Genomic DNA, 27477 nt, shown 5'->3' with positions numbered 1-27477 from the left:
TTATGAACACCCAATAAACCACAACATGGTATTATCAGTAACCATACAGGCCACTGCACTACAAAGATTTGTTAAAATGTGGACAAAATGCTTTTTAAATAACACACTGATTTGTGTGTTAATCAACCTTATGTATTCCAGATGTCGTCATATATATTAACTACAACTTAGAGATTAAATCACAAAAGCAAAAAAAAAATATTTAATATGAATGAAAGTGTAGTAAAATACACATTATTGCCAATTAGAATCAATGTAGTGAAATGTCAGAAACCGCATACAAACGCAAGACCTGCCACACACACACACACACACACACACACACAGACACACACACCAAATGAAAGTGTATCTGCCTCTGTACTCCTTTCTCACTCGTGCTCTCGCTCCCACACACTTTCACATTTAGAAAAGAAACAAGAGTAGGCTACCTCAGCGCTGCTGGTCGGAGTAACGTGTTAGATTCCTGACCTGTCTATGGGGGGACTCGCTGGCCTCTCCCTGCTGGCCCTGCTGTGACCTCAGGATCTAAATGTGAATGAATACTTTGTGTCTCCATGGGGCTGAGGGCAGGAGGGGGAGAGGAGGAGGAGGAGGAGGTGCAGGAGATGGAGGAGGGGTACGAGGTTAGGGCAGCTAATAACTAAAAAAAACTTTAAACGGCAAGTTAATCACAAACAGCAGTGATAGCTCACACTGCCTTAGAACAATATCGTGGCTTCCCCTCCTCCACCGCTCTCCAGGTGGTGCCTGCTCATCAAACCAGCCCCATAGGTCTTCCACACAACACTTCATTTGATCCCCCTTGCCTTTCAAAGTCACTGACAACTTTAAAGGAAACACTCACCGCATTCAGGTCACAAAGAGTCACACGTAGAAGTCATGTATTCTTTCACAGAAGAAAAATGACATTAATGTGGCTGCTTTTTTGTGCTGCTGATACTCAGTAAGTTAGAAACTGTTATTAAGCACCATGTGATGTATTAAATACGTTCCCCGACGTGTTATCTCACGGGAAATAATACTAATTAGAAATACTTCTCGTGATAATGGCATGTTTAGATACATTGCAAACAAAGTGGATAAAGTGAGTGCCGCTCTAGTTCTTTTCTCTTTGTGTTTTACTTGAGTGATGAAGGAGAGGATCTAGGTTAATGTGGCTGCACAGGGAGTGAGCATTCAGGGACTGCTCACTCTTCTGTCCCAGTAGACACACATACACACACACACACACACACACACACACACACACACACACACACACACACACACACACACTGTGACTTCCTTGAATGTCCAAGATGATGACCGCTTGCTGGTACATATTATGTCCACAATGGAAGATGCAGGCTGTACTTTTCCCTGCTAGGATGGTGGGCTAAAAGCCTGGATATGGGGCAAAAACACCACTGGGCATTGCTCTCCCATCTACTCTGCCTGAGGGACATTGTCCTGCACAAAGAGTCACTCTGCCTCTCTGCCCCCCCCCCCCGCCATGCATCTATGCTTGTTGTCTTCCACTGCTGCCTCCTCTTAAATCAACCTCCTCTTATGAATGCATCTTTTTCTTTTTCCTCCAGCTCACACTACAATGCCTTCACCTATTTGCAGCTATTCAAAGGGACAAAACAGAATTGGGGTGGGTTGACGGGAGTGTGGGGGTGGCTGAAGGGTTGTCTGAAAAGAGAGGGCGGGGGGGAAAGCATCACCGCTGTCATGAAGGGCAATCACATCAACTCTGAAATATTCACCAGTGGGTTGGAAAATGCGATGGTACAGTTATGACAGGCGAACAGGCGACTCCCCCCACTCTAGCCCACAGTCCCCCACCCCTCTCTCCATCAGGGCGGAAGCATGGTGGACACTCTGAATATGTATAACCTGGAAAATGTATTGATTTTTCATTTGGCGAAAAAGGGACACAAAAATCACATAACCTAAAACTGTCACAGCTCTTTTGTTCAGAGCTCATCTCTCCTGATGTTTGGCTTTTGCCACAAACTCTCTTTAATTACCAGGTACAGCGAGCTTCAGAGCCTATCTCCACAGAGACACAGCCACATACAGCCTGCTGGGCTTAACAAGACAGCACACATCTATTATATATGACATACACCCAGCAGCTTTTGTTTCATATCTGACTAATAAGCTCACTGAATATGACTATACCCACGGTTTGTTTTGTTATTATACAAAAAAATCGTTCTTGAAGAAACCCTTGAAAATAAAAAATAAAGCATGCCACATTAAAAACAGTATGTTCATTTTAAATACGAATGCTGGATAGACCCAGGATTTATTTGATGTGCTTTTCTGAAACGGTTCTGCCTAACATGAAATTCTAGTATCGATCTAGGTTTTCCCAGGTACAGGCAGGTGCTTGTATGTTTGTCTGAGTGTGTGTGTGTCCATTAACAGGTACTTATCTGTTTATCTCTCCTTTTAGGCACTGCAGACCAGTACTGTGGACTGTCTGAAAAAGATCCCTGCCTGTCGATTTATCGAATGCACCATTTGCATACCTTTGTAGTGCATCCATCTGCCTGTGGACTGTTCTGTGGAGGTATTATCTCAGAAAATCAATGTTGCCGTGGTTGGATATATCTAGCGCCTACCGTGGCGCGTGTTAGGAGTCCGGCGCACGGCTCCCACATGGGTCCTATTTAACTGAGTCTTGCCAGCTCAGAGGCTTTCCCGCCGGTCCTTCAATCTTTGTAAACTTAAAGTACACAAACACATTTCTTAGCATGCCCCGCCAGAGTGGGCTGGTTTGCCGTTCTCCGTGATGGTCATCCTGCCTCCCGGTCTTCATCCACAGCCCAGAGCTCAACCACATGTTTGTTTATGAAAGCGTGCACCCAGATAAAACAGAATCCGACAAGGTTATGAATACCGATTTTGCTAATCAATTTTATTCAAAATATAGGGTACTATTGATGTGTGTTTAACAGCCCGCTAAGTTTTAGATGTTTCAGGACAGTTGAGAGGAGAGGTGGAGGGTGGTGGGCTGGTGTTTTATCTGATTTATATATTTCGCTTATTTTTGACAGATTTACCTGGAGACAGTGTGTGTAGGGACCTCACTATGGATATATATTTTTTTTCTGGTAGAAACAGCAGTGGATACACTGGGCAACTTTTCTTCTAACAACCACCCCGGCTGGTTGCTCATAGCTAATTGCTAAAGAAATCCAATGATTACATTGCACAGGCACTTTAAAACAGCCATGAGAGTGCTACCACTTATTGAAAAAAATAAAACTCTTGCTACCTCTATCCATTCGGTTTCTAATACAAATCAAACACAGGGAGCTTTCTTTCACCATTTGTCTTTCTTTCTGTTCCTCTTTGCATAGCCCATCCATTACTTTCACATGAAATATGAAAAGGCAATATCCTCTCTGTGTTTGTACTGAAGCGTAATGCGATTGTGTTGTCATTTATAGGAAATAATCGCAAACCTCTCTTTCATTTTCCAGTTCAAACAACCATGAAAAATTAGCCTTCAATGTCAGGGAGGACAACAAAGGGATGCACACAGACTATTGCTTCACCACCGCGCTTGACATTTCTCCCTAATAGGAAAACGGGTGGTTGTTTCAATCTTTTTGTTTTCTAACCTCATTTCTTCCCGAATTAAAAAGTTCTGCACTCAGATCTTCGTAAACCCTTCGTGCGTCTTTATTCGGCGAGGAGGGTCTATAAGTGAGGAAGGGTTAGAAAACTCTGGTCCCATGCACATTGCACCCTGCTCATTAGCACCCCTACCCCTTTCTGCTAATGGCTACTGTTGGAGGGAGATGTCGCCAGACAACCACTACGGGGCCTAGGTCGCCGTGACTACCGTCCAGCAGCCTGATAGATAAATAATTCAAGACCTATCAGACTCCCCGGCAGCAGAGCAGTCCCAAAAACACACACTTAGGACACAGCTTGTAAAGGCTTTCCGAACTGATCAGCATTTAGTCCTTACAAATGATGTACAACCAGATGTCTGTACAAGACCCCACACAATTAGCCTTAGCAGAGGATCTTTTAAATTTAGAGATATCTTTATTGTCAGTGTGAGCAGCAAAGTAATGGTAATTGCTTTCTGTATTACTGCCATTAAAGGCTTAATAGGCAGGTTGTTTTCCACTGTAATTATGTACAAAATAATCAACCAACGTTGCAGAGCAATAATTGGAGATGTGTTTAACCAACTTAACATTTTTCTTGCGACAATAGGTATGGAGAAACAGAACAAAACAGAATATCAACACTGCGAGGTATCGTAAGTATGTCGAATGACTTCCACTTTTCACTCTCTGGAGTGAAGAGACGTTTACTTCAGAACTGGATAACAAAATCACATCTTGATGTCTATTCAAATGACTCTTATGGTTTTCTCCTAACTCAATACTTAATTCTTATTTGCATACTTTTAAAACTGGATTTCAGCTGGCAGTATGGCTTGTGATGCACATAATGAAATTTCCTCTCAGAAGGCTAATGAAAAAGACTCATCTCGTGCAATTAGCCGCTCCTTTATTCACTTATTGTAATGTATTAATTTATTATCACATAATTCTGGCAGCATCATTTATTTATTTGATTATACACACACACCTTACTGCCTTAATTACGAAATAGACTCGGAGCCAGATGATGGGATGCAATGGACCAACTCAACCATCATTTAAACTAGTTATCCCTCTAATCTCAGTGGTATATCCAGCCTGTATTAATCCGAACCTAATCAGTATGCCTAATTGCTTTCGGCTTTCAATTTTACCTGAGATTCAAAAATGCCTCGGAATAACACTTGACAGAGCGCCCTGCATGACAGCTCCTTTTATTGCTGTAAAGGTTATTCAAATGACTCTCATGGTGGGTCAAATCGTATCTCTTTCTAACTACGGTTTGATTATTATAAGATAGATCTATCCAAACAACATAAAGCTATACCGTTTAAAGGCATGTGCTTGTGCAGAACACGTAAGCAAACTTGTCTTTGCTTGATTCTTCATGAACATGTCATAATACTGTGAAAGTGGGCTGAAAGCTCCTAGAGGGATGGAGCCGCGCTGCCCGCTGTGCTGCTCTCCAGAGAAAGAGACTCGGAGTGATTACAGTCAAACGCTGCTTCTCAGTTATCTTTGGCTCAGCCACAGGAGAGGGAGAGACAGGCAAGGGAACAAAATGGAACTGATGATGTGGCTAAAACACGGGCCGGATATTCTTAAATGACCAAAATGACGAGTATGTCTCATACTGCTCTTGTAAATTTACCCCATGTTTAAAAAAAAAAATAAGAAAAATGAAAACCCACGGCACCCCAGTAGCAATCACTGAGGCCAAGAGATCATCAGCACCAAGACTGTCTGATGTCAACTAGCAGCAAGACAGCAGTTTACAACAAAGTACATTCTTCCCAAACACTGTTAAGAACAGCTCTGTAGGGGAAGAGATATTATTAGAGACATTTCAAATGCCCTTGGATTCTGAAGTGGAGGCCAATTAAATGGCTTTGCAGCATCCATTTTGTGCCAAGTGAACAGGTATGAGCAGGAGGGGGAGGGGGAAGATTTGATGGAAGCCGGGAGGCAGAGGGGAGAGAGAGAGAGCACTGGCAGGTACGTGTGGTACCTGACCGGCTTATCAGCAGATTCCACTAAATGCATTTTAAATGTATGCACATTTATGGAACATTACGATGACACAACATCAAATAATTTAAGGTAACTTTTACTTTTACAGGAAACGCTTATGCTAATGCAGGATCACATCTGAAGCAATCGTAAAACGTATGGTTTTCCTACCCGCCTCCTCCTCAGTGCAGTGCTGACTGTGCATGTCGGCATGGAAATGAGCAGGCTGGTCAGAGTTGCGGAGTCCGTAGCCTCGCTAAGGCATGGTCAGGGATTAACAACCCCTATGGAGACCAATCCTGCTGCTAAATTGGTGCTGTGCTATACCATATCTTGCATTTTTATTGTATTCATGGCTGTGGTTGTTAGTGTTGCTGTTGTTTTTTATAATAGTGCTGTTATTGTCGTTGTTGCAGAAGACTTCTCACTCATTAGCCAGAGGTTGGCGAGTTAGGGGTGAGAGCCCGGTAAGGTACAAAATGAATTATTCATCTCAGTGGTTGATGCTTGGGTGCTGCTATGGGGCCTAAAGCAGGGACTCTAACTAGCAGATGTCTGTCCCTGGAGGACTGCTGGAATAAATAATTGAAAAAAAAATGTTATGCCATGGGTGTCAGTTACCAGGAGAAAGCAAACACGAATCACCAAACTAATAATTAAAACAAGCTGCAAACAAAAAATATGTCTCTCTGTGGATTCATGGTCCCTCCCCTGTGTACTGATCCAACATCCTAAAGCTCCATCATGTCCTCAGTAGATCCTGCTTTGGCTCATGAAAGGGCCCAGATACAACCCCCTCCTCTCCATTCAGCCATGGCTCCTGTTGGCTCCATGCAGCCAGGACCAGTGGCCTCCTGAGAAGGCTGTGATAAGAATTCATTTCTTCCCATTATGTGCTCTTGTCCACTGCCTCAGTTCATCAGTTCAGTGCAACCAAGTCAATGAAAGGGCCTGTAATGAAGCAATCAGATGCAGCGTGGTTCTCTGGGCCCAGCACTCCATTTTCCACTCCCAGACCCTAGCTCCCAGTGCAGGGTGTGCGTTGGGGTGGGGGGTGTCGAGGGTGAGAACGGACACAGTCTGCACAGAGGCATTAATTCAAGACCTTGTCTTTCATAGACCGGTGGATAAGCTGCTTTCACATGTGCTTCACACCAGATCTGCTGTCTCCCGTGGATTCAGAGAATCATCCGGTTTTAGAGAGCCCCGTTCGTTTAACCAGGTTTCAACATTCCAACTAAACCAGCCAGACAGGCTGGACTCTATGCTCAGGTTACCAGCGAAGCATCTGACTGCATCTAACCTTTTCTCTCAATTGTCTCCACTGCCATCCCGTCTCTCTCATGCCTCCACCACTTACATCTCTTCAACATGTGGAAACTATTATGGAGAGTTTAGGAGAGGAATGTATGTGTTGAATCTTAATCTGTGCCTTAAAGTAGAGGATTCTTGGTCTCCAATGTCTGGTAATGCTGTGAAAGTTTCATTTCAAATTAAAAAGGTCCTTTTTGATCTACCTAATATTGTTTTCTCTCCCTTCGGGGCTGGGAATGGTTGGTGTTATCTTTGATCAGCCTACCTTCTTTAAACTCTCTTACACACACACACACACACACACACGCACACGCACACACACACACACACACACACATATATACATTATACAGTACAACACACACATGGTTGTAGTATTTTATGGCCTGTGCTACGGAGTGGTCAGGGTTCAATGATAGGGTGCCAAGGCTTGGTGGGGGTTTCTGGCACAACTACAACTTCTTCCAAGGTGCATAGAGAAGGGAAAATGTCTGAATAGGTCAAAACGTCAAACTTACAGAGTACAAAAAGCGGGTAAAAACTCAGGTTGATAAAAAGCAACAATGATGCTTTCAAGTCACTAACACAGCTAATGCAGAGACAAACATGTTCTCTTCGTAGCTTAACCATTAACGGGTTTCCCTTCATCCTCTCCATCTGTACCTCCTTTTCTACCCTCAACAGTTCACCTGCTGCCAACTTTGGCAGAAAGACCCTGCGGCTGGATTCTACCTGACAAGAGCTCCTTAACAAGCAGCAGTCATTAACCTCAGGAGCAGGCAGCTGCCATGTGATGTAGTGCACTCGGCCTGCTGCAGAAGGGCCCTATTGATCCAAGACATACTTGGTGCCTTCCTGGATGTTTATAATCAATATGCAAATGGCCCGCGGCATTGATTCAATATTAATTTTCAATTAGGGAATTCTCGGGGGGGTCCTGAGGGGTCAATACAGAACTATTCAGAGTAAAGGCTTGAGCAAGTTGCAGGCATTGACGTTCCTCTACCCAAGACAACTTACTTACTGTTTATTTAGCCTGCCCTGCTGTAAGTCCCGATTAAGGCTTCAGATAATGGGCTGTGAGACAGATGGGCCTTTCTACACTTCTGCAACACCCATTACATAAACTGGATTTTGGTGAAAAGGTCTTGTACTAACTAATAAGTCATCATCTCATACTTAGTTCTGCTTCTTCTTTTGTCAAGTCTGTTTTATACTTGAGTATAGACATGAAACTTACCATTAACATATTTATTTTTACGTATTCAATTCAGCTCTCTCCTATAAGGCCAGCAATACGTGTTTAATACATGAATGCATTTTAGGTGTTACTTATTGAATATGCAACAAAATTAACACATTTAAGTGATGCTTGTGTTGTGATGTGGGGTGTTTCACGGACCCAAATGCAGACTCAGACAGCAAAGTTCTTTTTCAAAACCTGCTGAGCCTGCCGCACGGCAGACTCTGTCGCCCAGGTGAGGACCCCTAGGACACAGGCGGGTGGAACAATCGTGTGACACCCGAGGCTCGACACAGGAACGCCAAGACTAAACAGTTGATCTCCAAGGAACGAACTGGAAGGCTTCCTCGTACAGGTGAAAACCCGAGGCTCGACACTGTACGGCAGGCAGGTCGAAAAAACGAGAGGCAACGTTAGTAGCGGATCTTCAGAGAGTGAACAAATGGACTACTCACGGGTCGGAATACCAGGTTGGTAAACGGACGGACTGACAACTGGGATGAGAGTGACAGGAGTATTTATGTCAGCTGGAGGCGATCACCGGAGATGAGGCACAGCTGTGCCTACGGAGAGAGGCGAGGCAGTGGGCGGGACTCTTAGGAGGACCCTACTGAGGGAAATACAGCCGAGTTAGACATAAATCCTCACAGCTTGTGCCTTACACAGCTAAATAAACACATTTTTCAGACAAGCTTCCATTATTAATTGAAACCAACCGCCATGTAATGGTCAACGAGTGAAAAGAGGAAGACATGGAGAGTAGGGCCCTAATGTCAGTTACTTAACACTCTATTATTTCCAAAGTCAGACTGAAAGTTATACACCAACTGACACATTATACTTTCTCCTTTGTTCCTTAACAAGAGACGTGGACTAAAATGCAGCCAACCCTGTTTTGCTGACATCATAAGAGGATGAGATGAATGGAAATGTTGAGCAATGAATGAGGTAATGAACTCCAGGTAAGACAATTCTCACTTGAAAACATGAAACAATATGATTGACTTATAAACCTGTTATTATTCATGTACAAACAGTGTGTCTGTCAGAGGGAGCAGTGGTTTGTTATGTGGCTTGGTGTGTCTGGCTTGCTCTTTGTTGCAACTGTCAAGACATTCAGGCTTTTGTGGCTATGGACACACACTACAGACATTCTTCACCGCAAACTATACTGCATGTAACATGTATAATTATAGGTGTAATAATTACATGGGTGTATAACAATAACAAATATGTCTGTACAGTCATCTGTGCTATCGTTTTGTTTTGTTACATGAACAGTTGACACCTCGCTCTGACTCTGTACCTCTACGTCTGCTGTACAGATAGCATTTGAGAAGAGGAGGATCGAGGACTGAGAGAAAGAAGAAGGATCCTCACGACAACAAGAACTCATAGCTCTACAACCATGAATCCCCATGCAAAGGAACAAGATGAAGAGGATTAGGTTAGAATATGAAGCTTAGCTGGTTTTGTAACTTCAAGACATTAACATGAACTCTTTTTGACTATTTTTTAAATGTATTTTCAATTTCATAATGTGTCAATTTAAATATATATATATTGGGGTGTGAATAGACTGGGAGTGCAACTGTACAGCCATTTTAACTCACAGAGCAGTTAAGAGGCAGCATGAGTAAAACAGAGATAACCTGGATGGACTATTTGCTGCGCTTTCTTGTAGATGCACTGCCTGAGGTAATTGGTTTAGGGATAACATTAATTACCACATTGCTCATTAATGGATGAAGCCTTTATTGGTTGCATTGATCAGCAGGACCTGTTAGCCATCATCCTAAGCAATGGTGGATGTAACAAGCTGACATATTGGCATATCAATTAATGCAATCAATTCCTGTCTAGCAGTTGCCATTCCCCCTCTCTACCCCGCCCCCTTACTATCGCCCCTTCTTTCTCCTCTATCATGTATCTGGGTGGCTAGGACAAAAGGCCCACGTCAAACCACAGTTCATTCAGGGATTTCCTAATTGTTCCTTAAACTGGGATCGTTGCACAGTAGACTGATTGAGCTGATGATAGGGTGTCTGGGCAAAACGTTTCTCTGATTGGCCACTAGTGAGAGTAGTCCAAGGCACACAGGAGGTGCAACGTACAAACTGGGAGAAAGAAAGTTCAACATACATAACTACTTGCTTCTCAAGTAATTATCATTCAAAGTAAATGCATCTGAAAACATTACACTTTTGGAGTAAGTTGTATTAAAAGCCGATCCTAAATGAATGGAGGAATCTGATCATTACATTCCATATGTAGTAGGGGACCTACCCTTCCATTCATATTTGTATCTCACATTGTGCCTTTAACTTTACTCAGAAAAAAAGCCTGCTTAGTTTCAAACTTCCTTTTTTATATAAGATCTATGCACATTTCTAAAGAGTCATTGATTACAATTTAGATCCCCCTATCTACTATCAGTATAGTGCAGATAAAAATGTACAAACCATCTAAATAGGATTTTCTGTCTCTAAATTGTGTTTACATATAATCTTTAGGGGGAAAAAAAGCATTTTCAGACAGGCAAGTCAATGATGACTGCCCACACAGCCCATATACAGTATATTAAAGCCTAAACTCTTGCCTTACATTTGATCAAACATCATTGTGACAATCTAAGCTAAGTCTATGCCCACTCCACTGTTAACAAAACCTGCTTAACAATTACATATGCTATTGCAGCAATAGATAATTCTTAAATACGCGATGTGGAACACGCCTCTGGTGATGGCCATGGCAATTCTGTGAAGGTCATTGAGAGTGAGAGGAGACAACACATTTGCTGGACAGTGTTATGTGTCGTGTGACAAAGCAGATGTGCAGGCAGTTAGTCGGACAACCCTTACTCGCTCGATGCAGGACCTCCTGAAGGCCCCTGTCCCCTGAGCAACACACAAGTGGGCTGAGCAATTAACAATTTCATGCTGATTGCCTGAAGCATGTTTTGCTATGCCATAAAGATAATAGCATGAAGGGTGCAGCGGCAGCAGCCCCCTCTCCCCCCCCTCCGGTGATCCTCTATTGCTTCCATCTCTCAATTCTCTCCTGTGCAATTCACATGTTAGAATGGCGCTCTGCCTGCCTGCTTTATTAAAGACACTCTCCCAGCTTAGAGGGCGCATTTAAGAAAAAAAATATATATAAAGATGACTCCCTGAAGAGTAAACAGGGATGATTATTAAAGGGAAGGAGAAAACTAGAGTCTTGGTCTCCCACTGGCTTCTTGATTTGAAAGTCTAATTTGGCAACTGCACACAACAGGCGTGCAGGTAGACAAAACAAACAGGTTCCATTTCCCCAGACAAAGGGAGCATTCTCAGAGTTGCGGCTTGACAGCCCTCATCGTCCTCATTCTCTTACCCAGTATGTCATCACAGCAAACCGCTCTGACCATGGAGCTCACCGCGATGCAACAGGAAAATCTGTGCACCACTAAACCTGCTATTCATCTGCAGAGCATATAAAAGAGTGCAAAACACTGCAAGAATGTGGCACAGAACAGGAGACTTCCTCCTTTAAAGTGCCTTTGTAGTGTGGGTGTTAATGGCGATGTTGTCTGTGAAAATAAAATAAAATCGGAATCCTTTCCCCCAAAATTGTTAACATCCACTTCTCCAGCAAATAACAATCATCAAATAAGTTTATTTCATTTTTAGAAAATTCAGTATGTTCTACTGTCACTCACGATAATAAAATACATGGTGCATGGTGCAAACAGACAGACCCACACACAGAATACCCCAGCCATCACTACTAATGTGTGGACAACACTTACCTCAGCCTGGTGAGTTCACATTACCCTTAGAGAAGCCATAAATCACCTATTCTTTTTAGCTGAAGTGCTGTCTTGATACCACTAATGATGTTCCTATGTTAATGAATGCAGATTTTATGAATGCAGTGTCTTTGTAGATCATATTGGCAATATGAAAATGTATTATTTTTGACTCCTGGTTTGAACAGCACTGATGAATTAATATACTCCAAACACTCTAATTTAAGGAGGTGTCTTGGAATCATTGCAGGTGTGTTTTACACAGTGAGAAGCTTTCTATTATCCACTATTACTTCACTTCACTTTGTCACTAGTATCATAGTGGCAAATAGCCTCTGGATACAATTTGCATTTCCTTTTCTGAACATGGCAGTAAAAAGTTTTTTGGCGGAATCACTTTTGCATTGAAACACACTCGTAAATGACTCCCTGCATTAAGTCTGACCGTCTCACGATTCAGACGGCATATTATTAACAATCTACCCCCATTGTCATTGTTTTTACTATGTGAAAACAAACCCTGGAGACATAAGGAGGAGCTGTGGACAAAGGGTTGCGCCACCAGCCCCCTCTGGCCCCCTTCACCTCCCAGGCTTCTGCTTGCCCTTCCACCCCCCGGCTGTGTGTGAAAGTCCAGCTGGCGCACTGACAGCCACGACATCTCAGCTGAACGTGGCTGCATTACAGGCCCCACATTGTTTATGATATGGAGCCTGTCATTAATTTGCATTCTTAAGTGGCAAACACACACACACACAAACACACACACAAAACCTGCGATAAGGAGAAACATGTTTTTGCGTTAATTCATACAATACAATGTCACACCCCCAACCACAGACACACCAACAACACACACTTATAAATTGCAGTCACATCCCCCTGCTAGAAGGGGATGATAATTGCAGACGGCCAATAAATTACTGCTGCCTCCACATCAATTATAAGCATCACGTCTGGCAATGAGGAAAATGAGATCTTGTGACGAATTTCATGAGGCTTGGCTGCCCAGCAGCCTTTCTTAACATGCTACAGATAGCAATCCCTTATCTAGCCTCTGTAATGGGGAGCTACGGATAGAGAGATGGAGCTGCAGCCATTTAATTAAAAAGCTGGGGGTAGGGGGTGGAGAGGTGTAATTCATTGAAAAGGCACAGGAAGGAGACAAAGCCTTTGTCTCCAATACATATTTTGCTAAAAATTGTCACTCATCAGAGGCCGAGCTTGTATCTCCTCTGACAGCAATTCTGGAGATTTTTCCCGTCTTTGTGCTCATCTCTCCTCTGTTTCCTTCTCTGTCTCTCGCCCTCTTCTTTCCTTGTTTTTTTTATATTTCCCAGGAGTCCACTGTTTTCTCCAGTGGGACAGCTCCAGCGTTTTTTACGAATGACTGCGGTGGACAGACAGTGGCACTGAATGAAATGGCCCCTGCACCTAATTGTATTCCCACCTGGGGAAGGCAGGCAAGGGCGGAGGCTTCAAGCGCACAGCAATGAGGATTTATGGCAGATCGGGAGACAGCAAAATAAAACACCAAAAGGGATGGCTCCTAAATCTCATTCCCGGTGCAATATTCATTGTAGTTGCAATCGAGTGTGCTGATAGAGCATTGCAAAAAAACGACTGCTGTGTTCAAATTATGGCTGTACTCTCTACTAATATTTAACATCATTAGAAAATCATTAGAAAACCATCATAAAACCTGGGATTATGACCAGAGCATTAAACACAATGATTATTCAGTGTTTTCCTTCTCCGCTTTGCCTTGGAAATGAGATTTGCTCTGCTGCGGCGATGTAGGCTAAAAGTAAGAATATTTTTCATAATTACTGTAACATTTGAAACACATTGGCTTGCATGAATTACGATACCATTATGCAGTTGTGTTTGTCTGCCCAAAAGCGAAGTTTTCAATAAGGCTTTGCATGGGATATCGTTAATGCATTTTCACGGGGGCATCAGCAAGAAGTATGCCAATATTTCACTGAACCTTAACCTTAGAACACATTACCAGTTGTGTGGGTATCAGAGACACATTGATGCATAGCATGCATAAACAAAGAAAATGCAAAATATACTAATTTAATTTTTTTTTGTGTTTTTGTCTGCGTGAACAAAACAATGATCAGGCTGCAGTGTCAAAGGTGGTGAGGCATGAGAGGGACAGCAACAGCTTTGATGTGGAGGAACCACTAACTGAGCTTCAGTAATGGACATCAACTTCTTGAGGAAGTAAAGTAAAAAATCTGGTTTTAAGACTGCACATGAGAGTGTATATATCTTCTGTTGTACTCTGATGTACTACTCTACTTGAAGAAATGGAGGGCCAATAGTGTCAGAGGTGAGTCTTTACTTTTTGGGATTTCTCGGCAGCACCATTATCAAGAGCAGCCATCAGCACAAAGATAAAAGATCCTAATGGAGCTGGCCCTGGTTGAGATGAAAGGTGCAGAGATGGCACACTGTTATGAATCTCTAATGCAGCCCATGTTTCTAAGGTAATGACTGACTCTCAGGCCTCTTTCACAGGCTTCCCTGCGTAGGGCCCAGGCGATAAAGGTCTCCTATTTCTTGTCCCTAAGTAGTAAGGCAGTAACCCTGTGGCCCTTGCTCTCATTGGTTCTGGAAACCATCCTGGAAAGTGACGCAAAGTCTGGGAAATAAAGCATATCTGTGTCAACACTGACACATTTCGAATCAGATTGAAAATCTGCTCAAAACAGTTGCAAGGTAGAAAAAAAGATGTCTTGTCATCACTGAATTTGACTTATGATCTATGCTCCACTTCAAATGAATGGTAGTCACTTTTGACAGCAATGACAAGCGGCAGATGGCATCATTTTGAGGGCGCTGTATGTTCAAAATAAACATCTCACTTTCTTTGTACTACACAGAGGACAGTAAATCTGTTTCATACGTTCAGATGCTGAAGTATGCTTGTTTACAGTAGGTGACTACGAACAACGTATTCTTTTTGGGTCAAGATGAGCAGCAGACTAATGGAAGAGCAGTTCCTTGTCAAGTTTTACTGAATAATTGAACTGACACTTATGAGAAGCAATATTCTTTTGAATGCATTACTTGGCAGATATTCGGGCTTTTGTCCCTTAAACTTTGCCAGCAAAAATGATGCCCTTTGAACAACAGGGAGAGGTGAAACACATAGAGAGAGAAAGAGCAAGTCTTCCCTCCAGTCCCTTTCACAGAACCTAATGGATTGTGAGCACTTAATGCATTAATCAATCAATATCTCTCACTGCACATCAACAACGCGACCAAGTTATGAATGACCTTTGTAACAAAAAAGGTACACTTTAATACACACAAGATTGCTCGTAGGACGGTAACTTGGGCCTGTTTTTTATCACGCATGATTACACCTTCACAAGGCAGAGGGCCATTAACAGCGCACTAAATACAATGAGGTTAGTTGTTATACAATCTTCACATGGATATGCTGGAGATAGTGACAGAGGGATCATTTATTCAACTGCTCTTGATCATACCAAATACCAAGACATAATAATTTAGAAATATAGGGTTGATATCCACTTTCTACATCATAACAAGGGCATGAATATATTTTTGCTTCTTGTGCATTATAATTCTCTATACAGTAAGAATCAGGCTTGTTCACTGAGGAACATAAGAATTGCTCTGGCTTGCTCTGAGAATACACCATGAAACCTAAGTGCTCTTCTTTGTAGTGCGGCTCAAGTACTAATTCAAAGCTGGTTCCTATCTGTAGATAAAAGTATATCAAAAAACCTCTCACTTGAGATCATTATAAGCATTGGAGTATGTTCCAATAGTTGCCCATTGAAAGTCATTTTGAGTGTTACGCTGCTGTCAAAGTCTTTTCAATCAGTCAGTCAGTCAGATTTGCTGCTGTTTTGTGTTGTCTGACAGTGAAACATGGCTACAAAATAAATAACTAAGAATAAGTGTTACATTCTTATTTTATGAAGCTAGAAAAAAAAGTACATTTTACGACTACATTCTTGGCACACTCGCAAGACCTCGTGGCTAGACTGTCTGTGAACTCATGGTGCAATCAATTTTAATAATTTCTCATTAAATGATTGGATTCTTTAAACCTGATAACAAGAATATAAAAGATTCTCTTCTTGGGGCAAAAGTGGACTACAGGACTACAGACAGAGCAGAAGAAGGTGCCTTTCTCTCTCTATCTGTATCTTTTTAATAGTGTGGATTAGAAAGCAGGACGGGAAGGATTGAGTATGGTGATGGTGGGATAATACTGGATAGGAGGAGAGTGAGGTTGGGGTAATCATGATGGGGGGCATGTTTCTGAGTCCCTTCCTGAGCACTGGTGGAGCGTGGAAGTAAAGCATGAAGACAGAGTGGAACGGACAGGAGCTGACTGCAGAGAGCCAGAGAAAAGAAGAGTCCAGAACAAGAGCACAAACTAATGCTATTGTGGTCAATGCACAATGGGTCCTGCAAAGTGACTGCAGAGGGCCCTTAAACAAAGAAAGTGTTGCCATTCGCTCTTCCCCATCCAATTAGATTCTATTGGCCGGTTTAACATGACAAAAACACAGCCCATTTTTCCTAATTCTGGCTGCCATTCTGGCCCCTGTGCCACCTTCAATCGAGTAAGCCTCTGAGCGCTGGCCTGTCTGTTCGACTAACAACGACTTGTGACATGGATTCAAACACATCCACTGTGTTCTTCACTCTACATCTCACACACAAATATGTGCCCCATCTCAGCTTTCCCAAGTGCTCGAAACATTCCCCATATACATTAGAGGGACTCATTTCCAGAAACCCACGGCCATCGCTAAGGTTAATCATTTTCAGTTCTTTACTTAGTTCCACTGAAAAATACCTGGATTTGTTATTATGTCCCCTCGCAATAGAAAGTAATAGAAAGTAAAGAGAAAAGGAGGCGAAAAACACAAATGAGGCGATGATCATATGCCTTTAAGTAACAATACCAGTACCTTCAAGTAACAAACACTTAAGCTATAGTATTATACAACGACTAGATATATTATTGTGGTATTTTTGAAATGGCTGTTGCTCTATCACATCATTTCAGATCACACACCTGAGTATTTCTGGACAAACATCAATATATTCTATCAAACTAGCCATTCAAGTGAACATATATCATCAAAAATATTTCCATTAAAAAAAAACCAAACCATCTGCCTCCTGAGTGGAAACTGGAAACTGTTTTTATAGCAGCACTTGGTCCAACATAGCCGACTAATGCAAAAAAGGAGACTGTCCTTCCCCCTTGACTGTGCAGCGCAGCTGAATTGACTCGATATGCTCTCCTGTATGCTTACGGAGCAAGCAGCATGAAAATTGACCTTTGCTTGCTTTCAAAACAGTGGATTATTCATCTTAATGCTTCAAATTGGTCAGGGTGTTTTTTTCTGCTGTTTCCAACTTGTTTGCCTTCTCTCTTATTACTGTACGCATGTCTGCAAATGTGGTTTTCTGTGAAAATAAATATTTCAAAGAATACGAAGGGATCCACAAATGAACATGCAAAAATGCGTAAAAGGCATAAATACACTTTTCTTATCATGTAAACAGAAAGAAACTGGTTTTGCCCTTACAGCAAGTAAAGAACTATGTTCTTGTGCTTTGCTATTTTCAGTATAAAATAAGCACTGTGAGATCTGTCAACAAGGGATAAACATGTGCAAACTTTTATTTCTTCACTATTTCTTCATGTCTGTGTCAGAGGATGTCTTGCCAAACACAGGCAGCTCTACAGAGAGTAAGTAATTCAACAATATTGCAAGTACATGAAAATAATCTGAAAGGGTTCGATTATGGGTCCAAACCTCAGATACTGCCAACAAAAATGTTTTTTGGTAATTGATTGAATTTGTACTGTTGCAATAAAACTCCTTTTCCCTCTTTATGGTCATGCTGGAACTTTATCTGTTCAGTGTGCCTTTACAGCGTAAATGAAGGCTCCTCATTCATTTTCCCTTGCATAAATATCATCCATCACGATGCTCATCCAAGCTTCTTTGCCACAACTGGACAGTAGGACGAACACATTCACAGCCAATTTATAAAACAGCAGCGACAGAGCAGCGTTTCCAGGCAGACAAAGAGAGACTGTGAGAGATAGGCCATCATTTGGATCAGGAGGGACACCATAAATCTGACTGAGTCAAACAGTAAGAATGTCGCAAAACAAATGCAATTTTGTCTCACAGTGTCACTTGGCAGGCGATCACATCTGGCTAAACAGACTCAGACTGTGGGCATATCTTACCCCAAAACATCCCTTCTTTACCAAATAGAATGAAGGTGCTTTGTAATCAATAGCAGCCTACTGTAGACTACACTAGTGGTATCACACTCGACATGGTGTGAGAATCTCTGTCCGTCTGCTGATACCCACAGCTACATGGGGGCAAGGGGAACAATATATGTGGAAACTAGACAAATCCAGAATAATTCCCAGTATTCATCTGTGGAAAGTTCCCTCTAATGTCACACACCACCATCACCGACACACAGTAGAGCCTGCCTCCCACTCATATTATCCTTTCGTGTTTTTCAGCAAACTCATCTCTTCACCCACCCTCCTCAGGTGGTGTGTAGTGTACTGTCAAGCAGAGCGTGAATCAATGACTGGTGCTCACGCCCACAGGTAAAGGTTAGAAAGGTTCACTATTGAATTATTTCTGCACTTCTCTCATTGCTGCCATATGCCTGGCTGCTTTTAGTTGATGTGGTGGAGGCACTGGAGGGGACTCTTTTTGCTAATGCACTCAAAACATGGATGCCTGTGTTTCGTGCCTGTTTTTTCATGTAAGGGTGTTTTCTTAAAATGAGCAACATACACACATGTGCACTTACACACCGTCTGTTCACTACTCTTGCTTATCTATCAGAGAGTAGATAATGAATCACAACATCTGTGCTTTCAGCCAGTCTTTGTTTCATCTGCCTTTATTCAAATGGAGCCTTCGGAGTGTGAGGGCATCGTGCTGCTGGATGGGGCACCCTTCACTCTCTGGTTTTATTTTGCTGTCAGCGAGGGCTATCGTCTCTGCTGGACCCAGGGTGAACTCATCCATAGCACAGATCATGCCCTTTGATCCACCAGCTCTCTTTGGGGGGCACAAACAGCCTTATTAAAAATGGCTAAATAAAACTTTCCTAGCCTCGACTCGATAGTTGCCAAACTTTACTCCTGTTTCTTCTCTGATGCTGCCTATGGTCAAATTGAGCTGCCTAATTCTACAGTGAGCTGCACTGTTCGCCCAATACCAAAACATAGTAACAAATGAAGAAATCAGTGTTTAACAATGTGTTGGTTGTAGTTGCTAGACTACCTAGCATATGCTTGCACTACAATCAATATCATAGACGAGAACATGCTGGATTTAAGACGATAGTGTGCCTTGGGCGGAAGTTCAAGTCAGGAGCGTGCAGAAAACTTTGAACTTTGAACTTAAAATTTGACGACTATAGGTAAAGAAAAGCCAAACAAGAGAAAATGTATCTGCATCGTATTGCAACAGAATGCAAGTTATTTTACGAATAAGTACATTGTAGAAAATGTGCTGGGTATGCATTCTTTGACAAAGACACTCAACTAAAGTGGGTTTGATAATGAGGGACACATACAACTGGCTCTTTGTAACTGTAATCAAATTAAAAGAGTCACTGGAGTCGTGTTAGTTACAGTATTTGTCAAAGTATGTGTTGACAAAACCCAGCACCATATTCTTTAATGATAAGAAAAGTCAGCCACTCATGCATCTCTCACTTAGCTATAACTGCACTGAAAATATTTTGGACATGAAAACAAACTATGCTTTAATTCGATGCTCTGTCAAACGCATCTCATATAAATCAGTCATTAATAAAGAGAACTATGTCATGCTCCATCGTCTTAAATTGACTTGTTTCTCCTTCATCTCATGTACCTGTATGGCAGTGACACGACTGCTGCTATAATTAAACCCATCACAACCATTATGTCTTTGTCACCTAATCTATTCTCTCCTCCACTGGCTGTGTCTGCCTGGAACCACAGACTTCCCGCCCTCAGCCCTGACTGACAGCCCCTGCGGAGGCTGTGGTCACTCCGTGTGAGTGACATGAGGGCCGGCAGGGCTACTGCATTACCTCCGTCCCCTCCTGATCCTGCCATCCAGCACCTCACACCACCTCTGCTCCAATAACCAGCAGCAAAAGCCTCAAAGGCCTGAAAATAGAACTCATTAACACGTTGAGTAAGTACAAATGAGATGACTGTCTCCTGATGGACTGTCTATCTTTTGGATCAGCTTTCAAGGAGAGTGTCTGGTAATGACAAGAGAGAGGGAAACCAATATTATAATGTGCTGCCAGTCTCCTCTGAAAATGGGCTTGATGACAAGGAGAGCCTCTCGCACCCACACATGTCCTGATTTTCAAAGTGGACACCTATGTGTGCGCTCATTTATGGGTATGCGAGTTTGCAAAATAAAACCTGGCGCATATTTACACCCACATGACATAACTGACGGTAACATCATACATGGGGCTTAAAACATACAGGGCACACACAAGGTGAACTCAGCATAGGTAAACATCCCCAAATACTGCATTAAAAAAGCTTCACGTCCTGATTTTGAGAGGCTTTTGCTTTCAACTTGTCCTCATTGACCTTATCACTTTTCTTATTGTCGCTTTGTGTATATAAACACTCAACGTTGACATTTACGCTGCCCCTGTTCTCCTCTAAGCTAGATCAATTGGACAGGCTGGCACAACCAGGACCCAGACATTACCCGCCTTCCAGCCTGGGGGCCGAGCAAGTCAGTATTTACAGAACCAGGGTTCAGTCGGGTGGGGTAGTAAAAACCTGGACAGAAGACATTTTTATTCACAGCCCATCCCGGAATAGGGTGGTGGCTTTCTGGTCAGCAGAGGAATTCAGACCAAGCTGGTCCACAAAGCAGGGGGCACAGGGAAAGAAAAGACTTGATTGTGTTAGTTAGAGCAGCATGGTCATATGAATGCTGATACACAACTGGAAAATCTATAAAGCCATCATTTTGGCTTTTTAATAAACGTCTCGTCTTTTGTAATATTTTCAAAATGAAAAGTAATGTATTTATGAATTTCCTGGCACGTTCTGTGCACAGCAAACAATTTCCTATGCTGCCTCGATGCCCTTCGGACAGGGATTAGAAGGCAGGCGACTGACGGAGGCCTGACTGAGCTGCAGGCCCTCTGGGGCCCTACTCATCCGGGCCTGCACAGTCCTCATCCTCATATCCACTCTGCATCACCAGGGCAATAACCGCCTTTATTAAAAGCGCATTGCGGCAGTGTCTGTCGATACAACTTACTTTCAGATTGGCCATAATCTGGCATGTAGAAAGAGTCTTGTGGTTAGGGGCTCCAATATCCTGTTTCTGGAAAGGTTTACTTTGCATTGTAACAAGCATAAATAAAGGAGGACATTCCAGAAATGGCTACCGTCTGTTTCGCCCCTACCCCGTGGGGAGCAAAAGCTCAGACTTTGGCCATTGCATGCCATCAGAGCGTGGCCTGGCTCACCTCTGATTTTACCTGGCTTTAGCAGCTTTAACTTAGCCACTGAACATACAGATAGCAGGGTATGATGGAGTATGAAAGCAGGGGAGAGTAAAGCCCTGTTAATAAGTTGAAACAGAGCGCTTAGAGGCAGGGGATACGACTAAAGGATGAAGGCATAGTTCAATACAGTACATTAGATATTACTAAGGATTTGTTTTTGACAGATTGGATGTCAACATATCCTGTCTGCCCTCATTGAATCTCAATGTGAGCTGCAGGGTGTCACGCCAACCTGATAATATGAGTGACTTTTCTCTATTTGCTTTATGAGTGTATTTTTCTGTGTCGCAGCCCATTTTCCAGCTTTTTCAGAGCATCTCAGGAATTATGCATGAGGCATGAGGGAAGGGAGGAAAAATACTTCTGTTGTCAGGACAGGCCTCACTATTAGGTGTGACCCTGAAAGTGCACCCCTTTTAGCAAAACAAACAATGGATCTCATTTTGGATACCACTATTATACCGTCATTTGTATGCATCCTTTCGTCTCATTTTCATTTAGAAATGCACACAGCTCCCCTGCCCAGTTTCTCAAACTGGTCATTAAAAGTACTGATCTAAACTGGAGGCTTAAGTTACACTTACAAGCGCTCCAGGTGTGGTGGAGGAAACAACTGCAGTCAAAGTAAGATGACCCCTTCCCAAAACAAGTCTTTGCCCTTAAACACCCAGGCCTGTATGTCTACACACAGACAATGACTGGTGGCTGCCCAGGCGGCCCCAGCCCCAGCCTTCTCCTTCCCAGCCTCCTCGACTCACAGACAGGGATTTCCTCCTGCGATGAGAGCCAAGCCGTCACAGCCCAGCGATCAAGGGCCTGCCATCTGTGACTGAGGCAGATTTACAGCAGGAGCTAATCCACACTGTCAGCCACGTTCATTCTCCATCTCTGCCTCCTCCATACACATAAACGCACAGACGTTTGCCACTGAAAAATACTAATATTTTACCCTTATAAAATGTTCTTGCCTGAATCTCATTTTCTCTGTCTCTCACACACACACACACACACACACACACACACACACACACACACAGAGAACAAAGCAAACATTTCTCGCAGAAGGGCATCCACCCTTCAGTGCAATTTAACTTTGCCCTTTTTAGAGGCATGATCTCATTCTGTTCTACGCTCAAAAAATAACTTTGATAATTTTTCAATAATTCTATTAAATGTTAAGAAATGAGAAACCTCAATGTGTCATTGAGTTGTATGCCCTGGTGAACATCATTCATCCGAAATAGTGTCATCATACGCTCAAGTGTCACACAAGTTCTCACACGCAAGCTCCCTAAATTTGTATCCCCCACTTCTTTTGCATCCACTCCTCACCATTTTCTCTTGTTCTCCATATATCGGTCACTCATACGCACATATCCCGATGCTTAAGGTTGTCAGCAGTCACCATTAACCCTACGCTTGACATCAACATGACACTAGGTTATGCCTTTTCTCTGTAAGCACTAAGCCTAAAATATATTTTGTCCTCATGCTGTCAAACCAGCTGTCCTCACAAGTGAGTGCTTTATGGGAGTTTTAACATTTCCCTCCCGCCTTCTCTGCCACATACATGTCTCTCTTTTTTGTGTCGACCTGCCACCTAGTAATGAGCTGCTATCCTAAAAACTAGAAGGCAAGCGCTGCTGCTGCAGACAGCGCATTCGTTCAAGTCAGTGTTGAGCTTCATTCAGTGATCTCTGCATACAGGGCAGCTGTGTGGGGCTGGGGTCCCTCTGTGGCCCCTTTGTTTCCCCACAGAGAAAGGGTTAAAGAAGACAAATGGAGGCGGGGCCACACAGCAACATGCTTAAGCGGCACAATTTCAGTATGAGCAAGAATTAAAACAATGCAAGCCTTTTATTCCTGTGCTAGTCTAATTAGAAAGAAACCTCATTTCTGCTGCCCTTGCTCTCCTTGGACATCCAGCCCAGAGGAGATAAGTGGCAACGAATCCCTACAGTCTGCTGCCTCTTTATAAGGGGCATTAATATGCAACGTTGTGAAGTGTAAAACACATCAGATCATGCATGAGCGAGCTAAATTGAATTCCATTGCTGTCATAGAAAGGTATCAGTTGATGTGACGGGTTTAAGGTGTGAGCTTTTTGGGCAAAGAGAAGGCTTCATATGTTTTGCAAAGATCCCAAGCAAGCTCAGCACCTTACACGAGCAGAGACCACTCGCAGGATCACAGAACAGCAGCATGCGAGGGAATTACTAGGTGACCCAGAAATCCAGGGGCAACTTTGTTTTAACAAGCCAGAGAGCGTTCCACCACTTTAGCAGCTATGCATCAACCACAAAAAAAAAAGCCCTGTGCCACAGAAGAGCTCGCGAATAGGAAATTAAATATTACACTGGGAGGGAATGGTTCAGCTCGAGGGGAGGGGTGGGGCTGGGAGGTGGGCCGGCACAGCTGAGGCTGTTGGAACAAGGCATTTGGGGTGTGAGATGGTAGAAGTGAGAGGTCAGCTATTTTAGAGTTAACGATTACAGACAAAGAGGTGTGACAACTATTGAGGTAATTTGAGCAAAGTTATTTTTCTTTTTTTGCACACTTCATATCATGTGAAAAAACAAATGGAGGTAGTGCTGGATTGAAAACAATGACATAATCACTGATCTTGTGTTTATATGCTTATCTGTCTGCAGCTTGTTGTGAAAGAGCAGAATGAAGGCACCTTTTACATTTTGTTGAATGCTAGTGGTCTGCTCAAGTAAGTGAGGTTTATTGTAATTTGATGATGCTCTGTCTGTGTGTGTGTAATGATACTACCCACACACAGCCCCACTGCAGGGGCCCATTACCTAACCTAAAGCTTGGATCCCTCAACCTGGCACAAACATGGGCATCGAGCAAATCAAAGATTAAAAGAGAAAAAAGGATTGATAAACATAACATCTGCATCCAAAACAACAACCAAAAAACATTTTTTGACAAAGGACAACAACTCTAAACGCAAAAATAGTACATTCCCAACCCCCAACCCTTTTAACCTGAATGGCCCTCCCTCCTGCCTTTGCATGTTCGCCTGTCCACTGTACTGTAATCATTAACATATTTGGAGTGCAGCGAGCAGAAAGCTTAATTGTCCCTAATTGCTCGGCTAAATATGTTCTCTAATGATTTGCTTCAGATCTCTGACTGCCTTTTGCGCAATTTCCCGGCCGCTGGCTTCATTATCCCTGCCTCCTTGGAACAAAGCATCTTCACAGGCTGGCCTCCCCCCCCCCCCCCCCCCCCCCACCCTGCATAACACAGACAGCGAGTATGTGTGCGAGGGAAGTAATGGTTCCCTCTTGGAGGGACACACAATAGAGCCTCTTTGTCAGGGCAAAGGAGTTAAAGCGATTGGAAAACCAAATCTCTGCTAAGAAAGAGTGTTAATTGACCACAGCTCACTCTTCCTAATCAGTCCATAATAAATGAGCAACCTAGGCACTTTGTTTCCGTCATGCTACTGTTGTTGTAGCTGTGTTCTTGTTGCTGTTGCAGCAGCTGCTGCTGTTGTTCGGCTCCTCCTTCTCTGGCCTTAATGCTCTGTCTCAATATATCTTTGATGGCTGAAAAGAACAGCTCCCATTAACAGGGTTCACTGCTTTTGCTACTGAAGGCCGGATTATTTTGTGTGAATGAGATTGACCGAAAATTATATCAATATCAAAAATACACTTGAAAAATAAAGTTATTGCAAGCAGATTAAGTGGCATAACTCCCAGGAATGTTATCTCTGACAGAGTAAAAAAGTCATACTTGTGTGGTGTAAAATGCTGTTCTTCCTATCGAACAACAATCATGTATATTTGAGTTTAGTACGACTGTGTTTCAATCATGGCTATTTCATAAAAAAACAACCCAAAACCTCATATCTATGGGAGGGGGGGTCAATGTGAAATGAAAAGAGCAACAAATTGTGAACGCACATTTTGATAACTCAGACGTACAAGTGTCTCAGCGGAGCGATGGATGTGTGTTCATGTGTACAACAGACAGAGCAGCAGAGGCAGAGAGATCAAGAGAGTAAAACAAAGGCAAACACATATAAAGAGATCCTAACAAAAAAGGGCCACAGGGGCAGTTTCTGACCTGTATCAGAAGAAGAGCATTTGCGAATGGTGAAGATGGAGCTGAGGTCCTCCTCCTCCTCCGGCAGGCCCTTCTGCAAGCGCTGAAGCTTCCTGAGGCTCTCGCTGCGCTGGTGCTTCATGGAGCGCACATGCTGGATCAGGTTGAGCTTGGCCTTGGTCGAGTAGCTACACAGCACACAATGGTAGTAGCAGGCATCACCCTCCACCGCATTTTCGTGCTGCTGCAGGTGCTGTGGGAGGGAATGAAGAGAGAGAGAGAGAGAGAGGGAGGGAGAGGGAGAGAGAGGGAGAGAAATGAACATGGAGAAAGAGAGAGAGGGAAAGAGAGAGAAAGAGGTTATTGTAGATGGCAGATAGCTGGCTAGGCACCACCGACTCACTTTCACTCAAACAGTTGGCAAATGAACAAATCAATTCCCAATCACAGCCCTGTTGTTTAACATCCAGACCTCTTCCACTTCAGGACAACTGTTTGGACTGCGCACTTTGTCTGCGTGAGTGTCTGTATCAGCGGGCTAACAGGACAGGAGAGGCCTACGACGCACGCAAATCTCAGGGGCACGAGCGCCGGCAGGAATCGCATCAGCCATCTTTCAGAAGCCGTGGGTCTACAGCCTCACAGACGGAAGGGAGCATTGATCCCCTTCACTCAACAGAAGCCTCCCGTCTCTGAAAAGGAAACTCCAAACATCTGCTTGTTTCACGCATGGAATACTAAATATTGATCACGGCGAGTTAAGTCCTCGCTCTCTCACAGAGTGAGCCGCTGGTGAGGCAGGAGGGGGATTTAGTACACTCTGAGAGGAACTGGGACATTCCACAACAGGAGGACAACCTTCAGAGGACGGGACATCAGCTCCAGTATTGACCTGTCAACCCCAGCACTTCCTCCAAGACTCAACAGCAGGCCTAGTCAAGCCTTCAGCCCATCCTCCGCGGTGTCACAACATGCCTAACGCCCCGTAGTGACACCATACCAACACAACGTCTTGTCACACCACAGAGCTCCAATCTAATTACCTCCTGCATGGCTCAATCAATGATGCAAGGCCAACACAATATGGCTGGGCCTGGTGTGAGCATCAGAGTTATTGACCACTATCCTAAAGCATCACACTGGTTGTTTCTGCATGTTTACAATGAAAGCCTCAGACTCGGTATGGCCACTTGTGTCATGCCTGTCATGTGCCGTTCCAAATATCAAACTACGGAGTCTCGCTGTGGATTACCGTGGCTGCGATCAATGCCAATCACCAACATTTTTCCTCTTTTTCTTCTAATCTTCTTGGCGCCCATGTCTCTTGTGAGGCATGCTGAGAGAACAAAATAATATAGTGTATATATTTAAATATGTGTTATGTATGTCCCACAAAATATGTCATATTTAATAAATACAAGGAAATTAAACACTATTGGGGACATTTAATGATACATTAATTAATAACATCTGCTTTTTCTAACCAGGAAAATTCCACTGATGAATGGACTGATTACCTGTCGTAAGAAGAAGATAATTACTGAAATCATTAACGGTGCTGAAAGGTTGTGATTAAAGTTGAGTCAATCAGGTTGTATTACCAATTCTGCATTTAAAGAGAATAAACCTTACACATCATGTTTACACTTTGATAAAGGTTCAGAAAACTGAACCCTTCATCAAGAAGAAACTGAACTTTCCTCTCCTGCACTGGATGACTGTTTGGCTGACTGGAAAATGTAAAAGCATTGGGAACATTAGACATTTAACCACATTACATCTAAATCAGGTGTTGACAGGCTAGTGGAAAAAAAAGCCATAACAATATTATGCTT

General features: G+C 43.0%; 1 protein-coding gene across 1 annotated transcript in view; it reads right to left on the bottom strand.

Annotated features, from left to right (window-relative positions):
• Positions 1-27477, bottom strand: part of zfhx3b (zinc finger homeobox 3b) — a 137928-nt gene that overhangs the window by 33452 nt on the left and 76999 nt on the right. Inside the window, exon 5 of the mRNA XM_079289598.1 lies at positions 25664-25895. Within this exon, the coding sequence (XP_079145724.1) occupies positions 25664-25895 (232 nt within the window). The remainder of the gene's footprint in view (positions 1-25663; positions 25896-27477) is intronic.

This window comes from Melanostigma gelatinosum (genome assembly GCF_949748355.1).
Source record: "Melanostigma gelatinosum genome assembly, chromosome: 2".
Taxonomy (NCBI): Eukaryota; Metazoa; Chordata; class Actinopteri; order Perciformes; family Zoarcidae; genus Melanostigma; species Melanostigma gelatinosum.
This window is presented reverse-complemented; position numbering and strand designations above follow the sequence as displayed.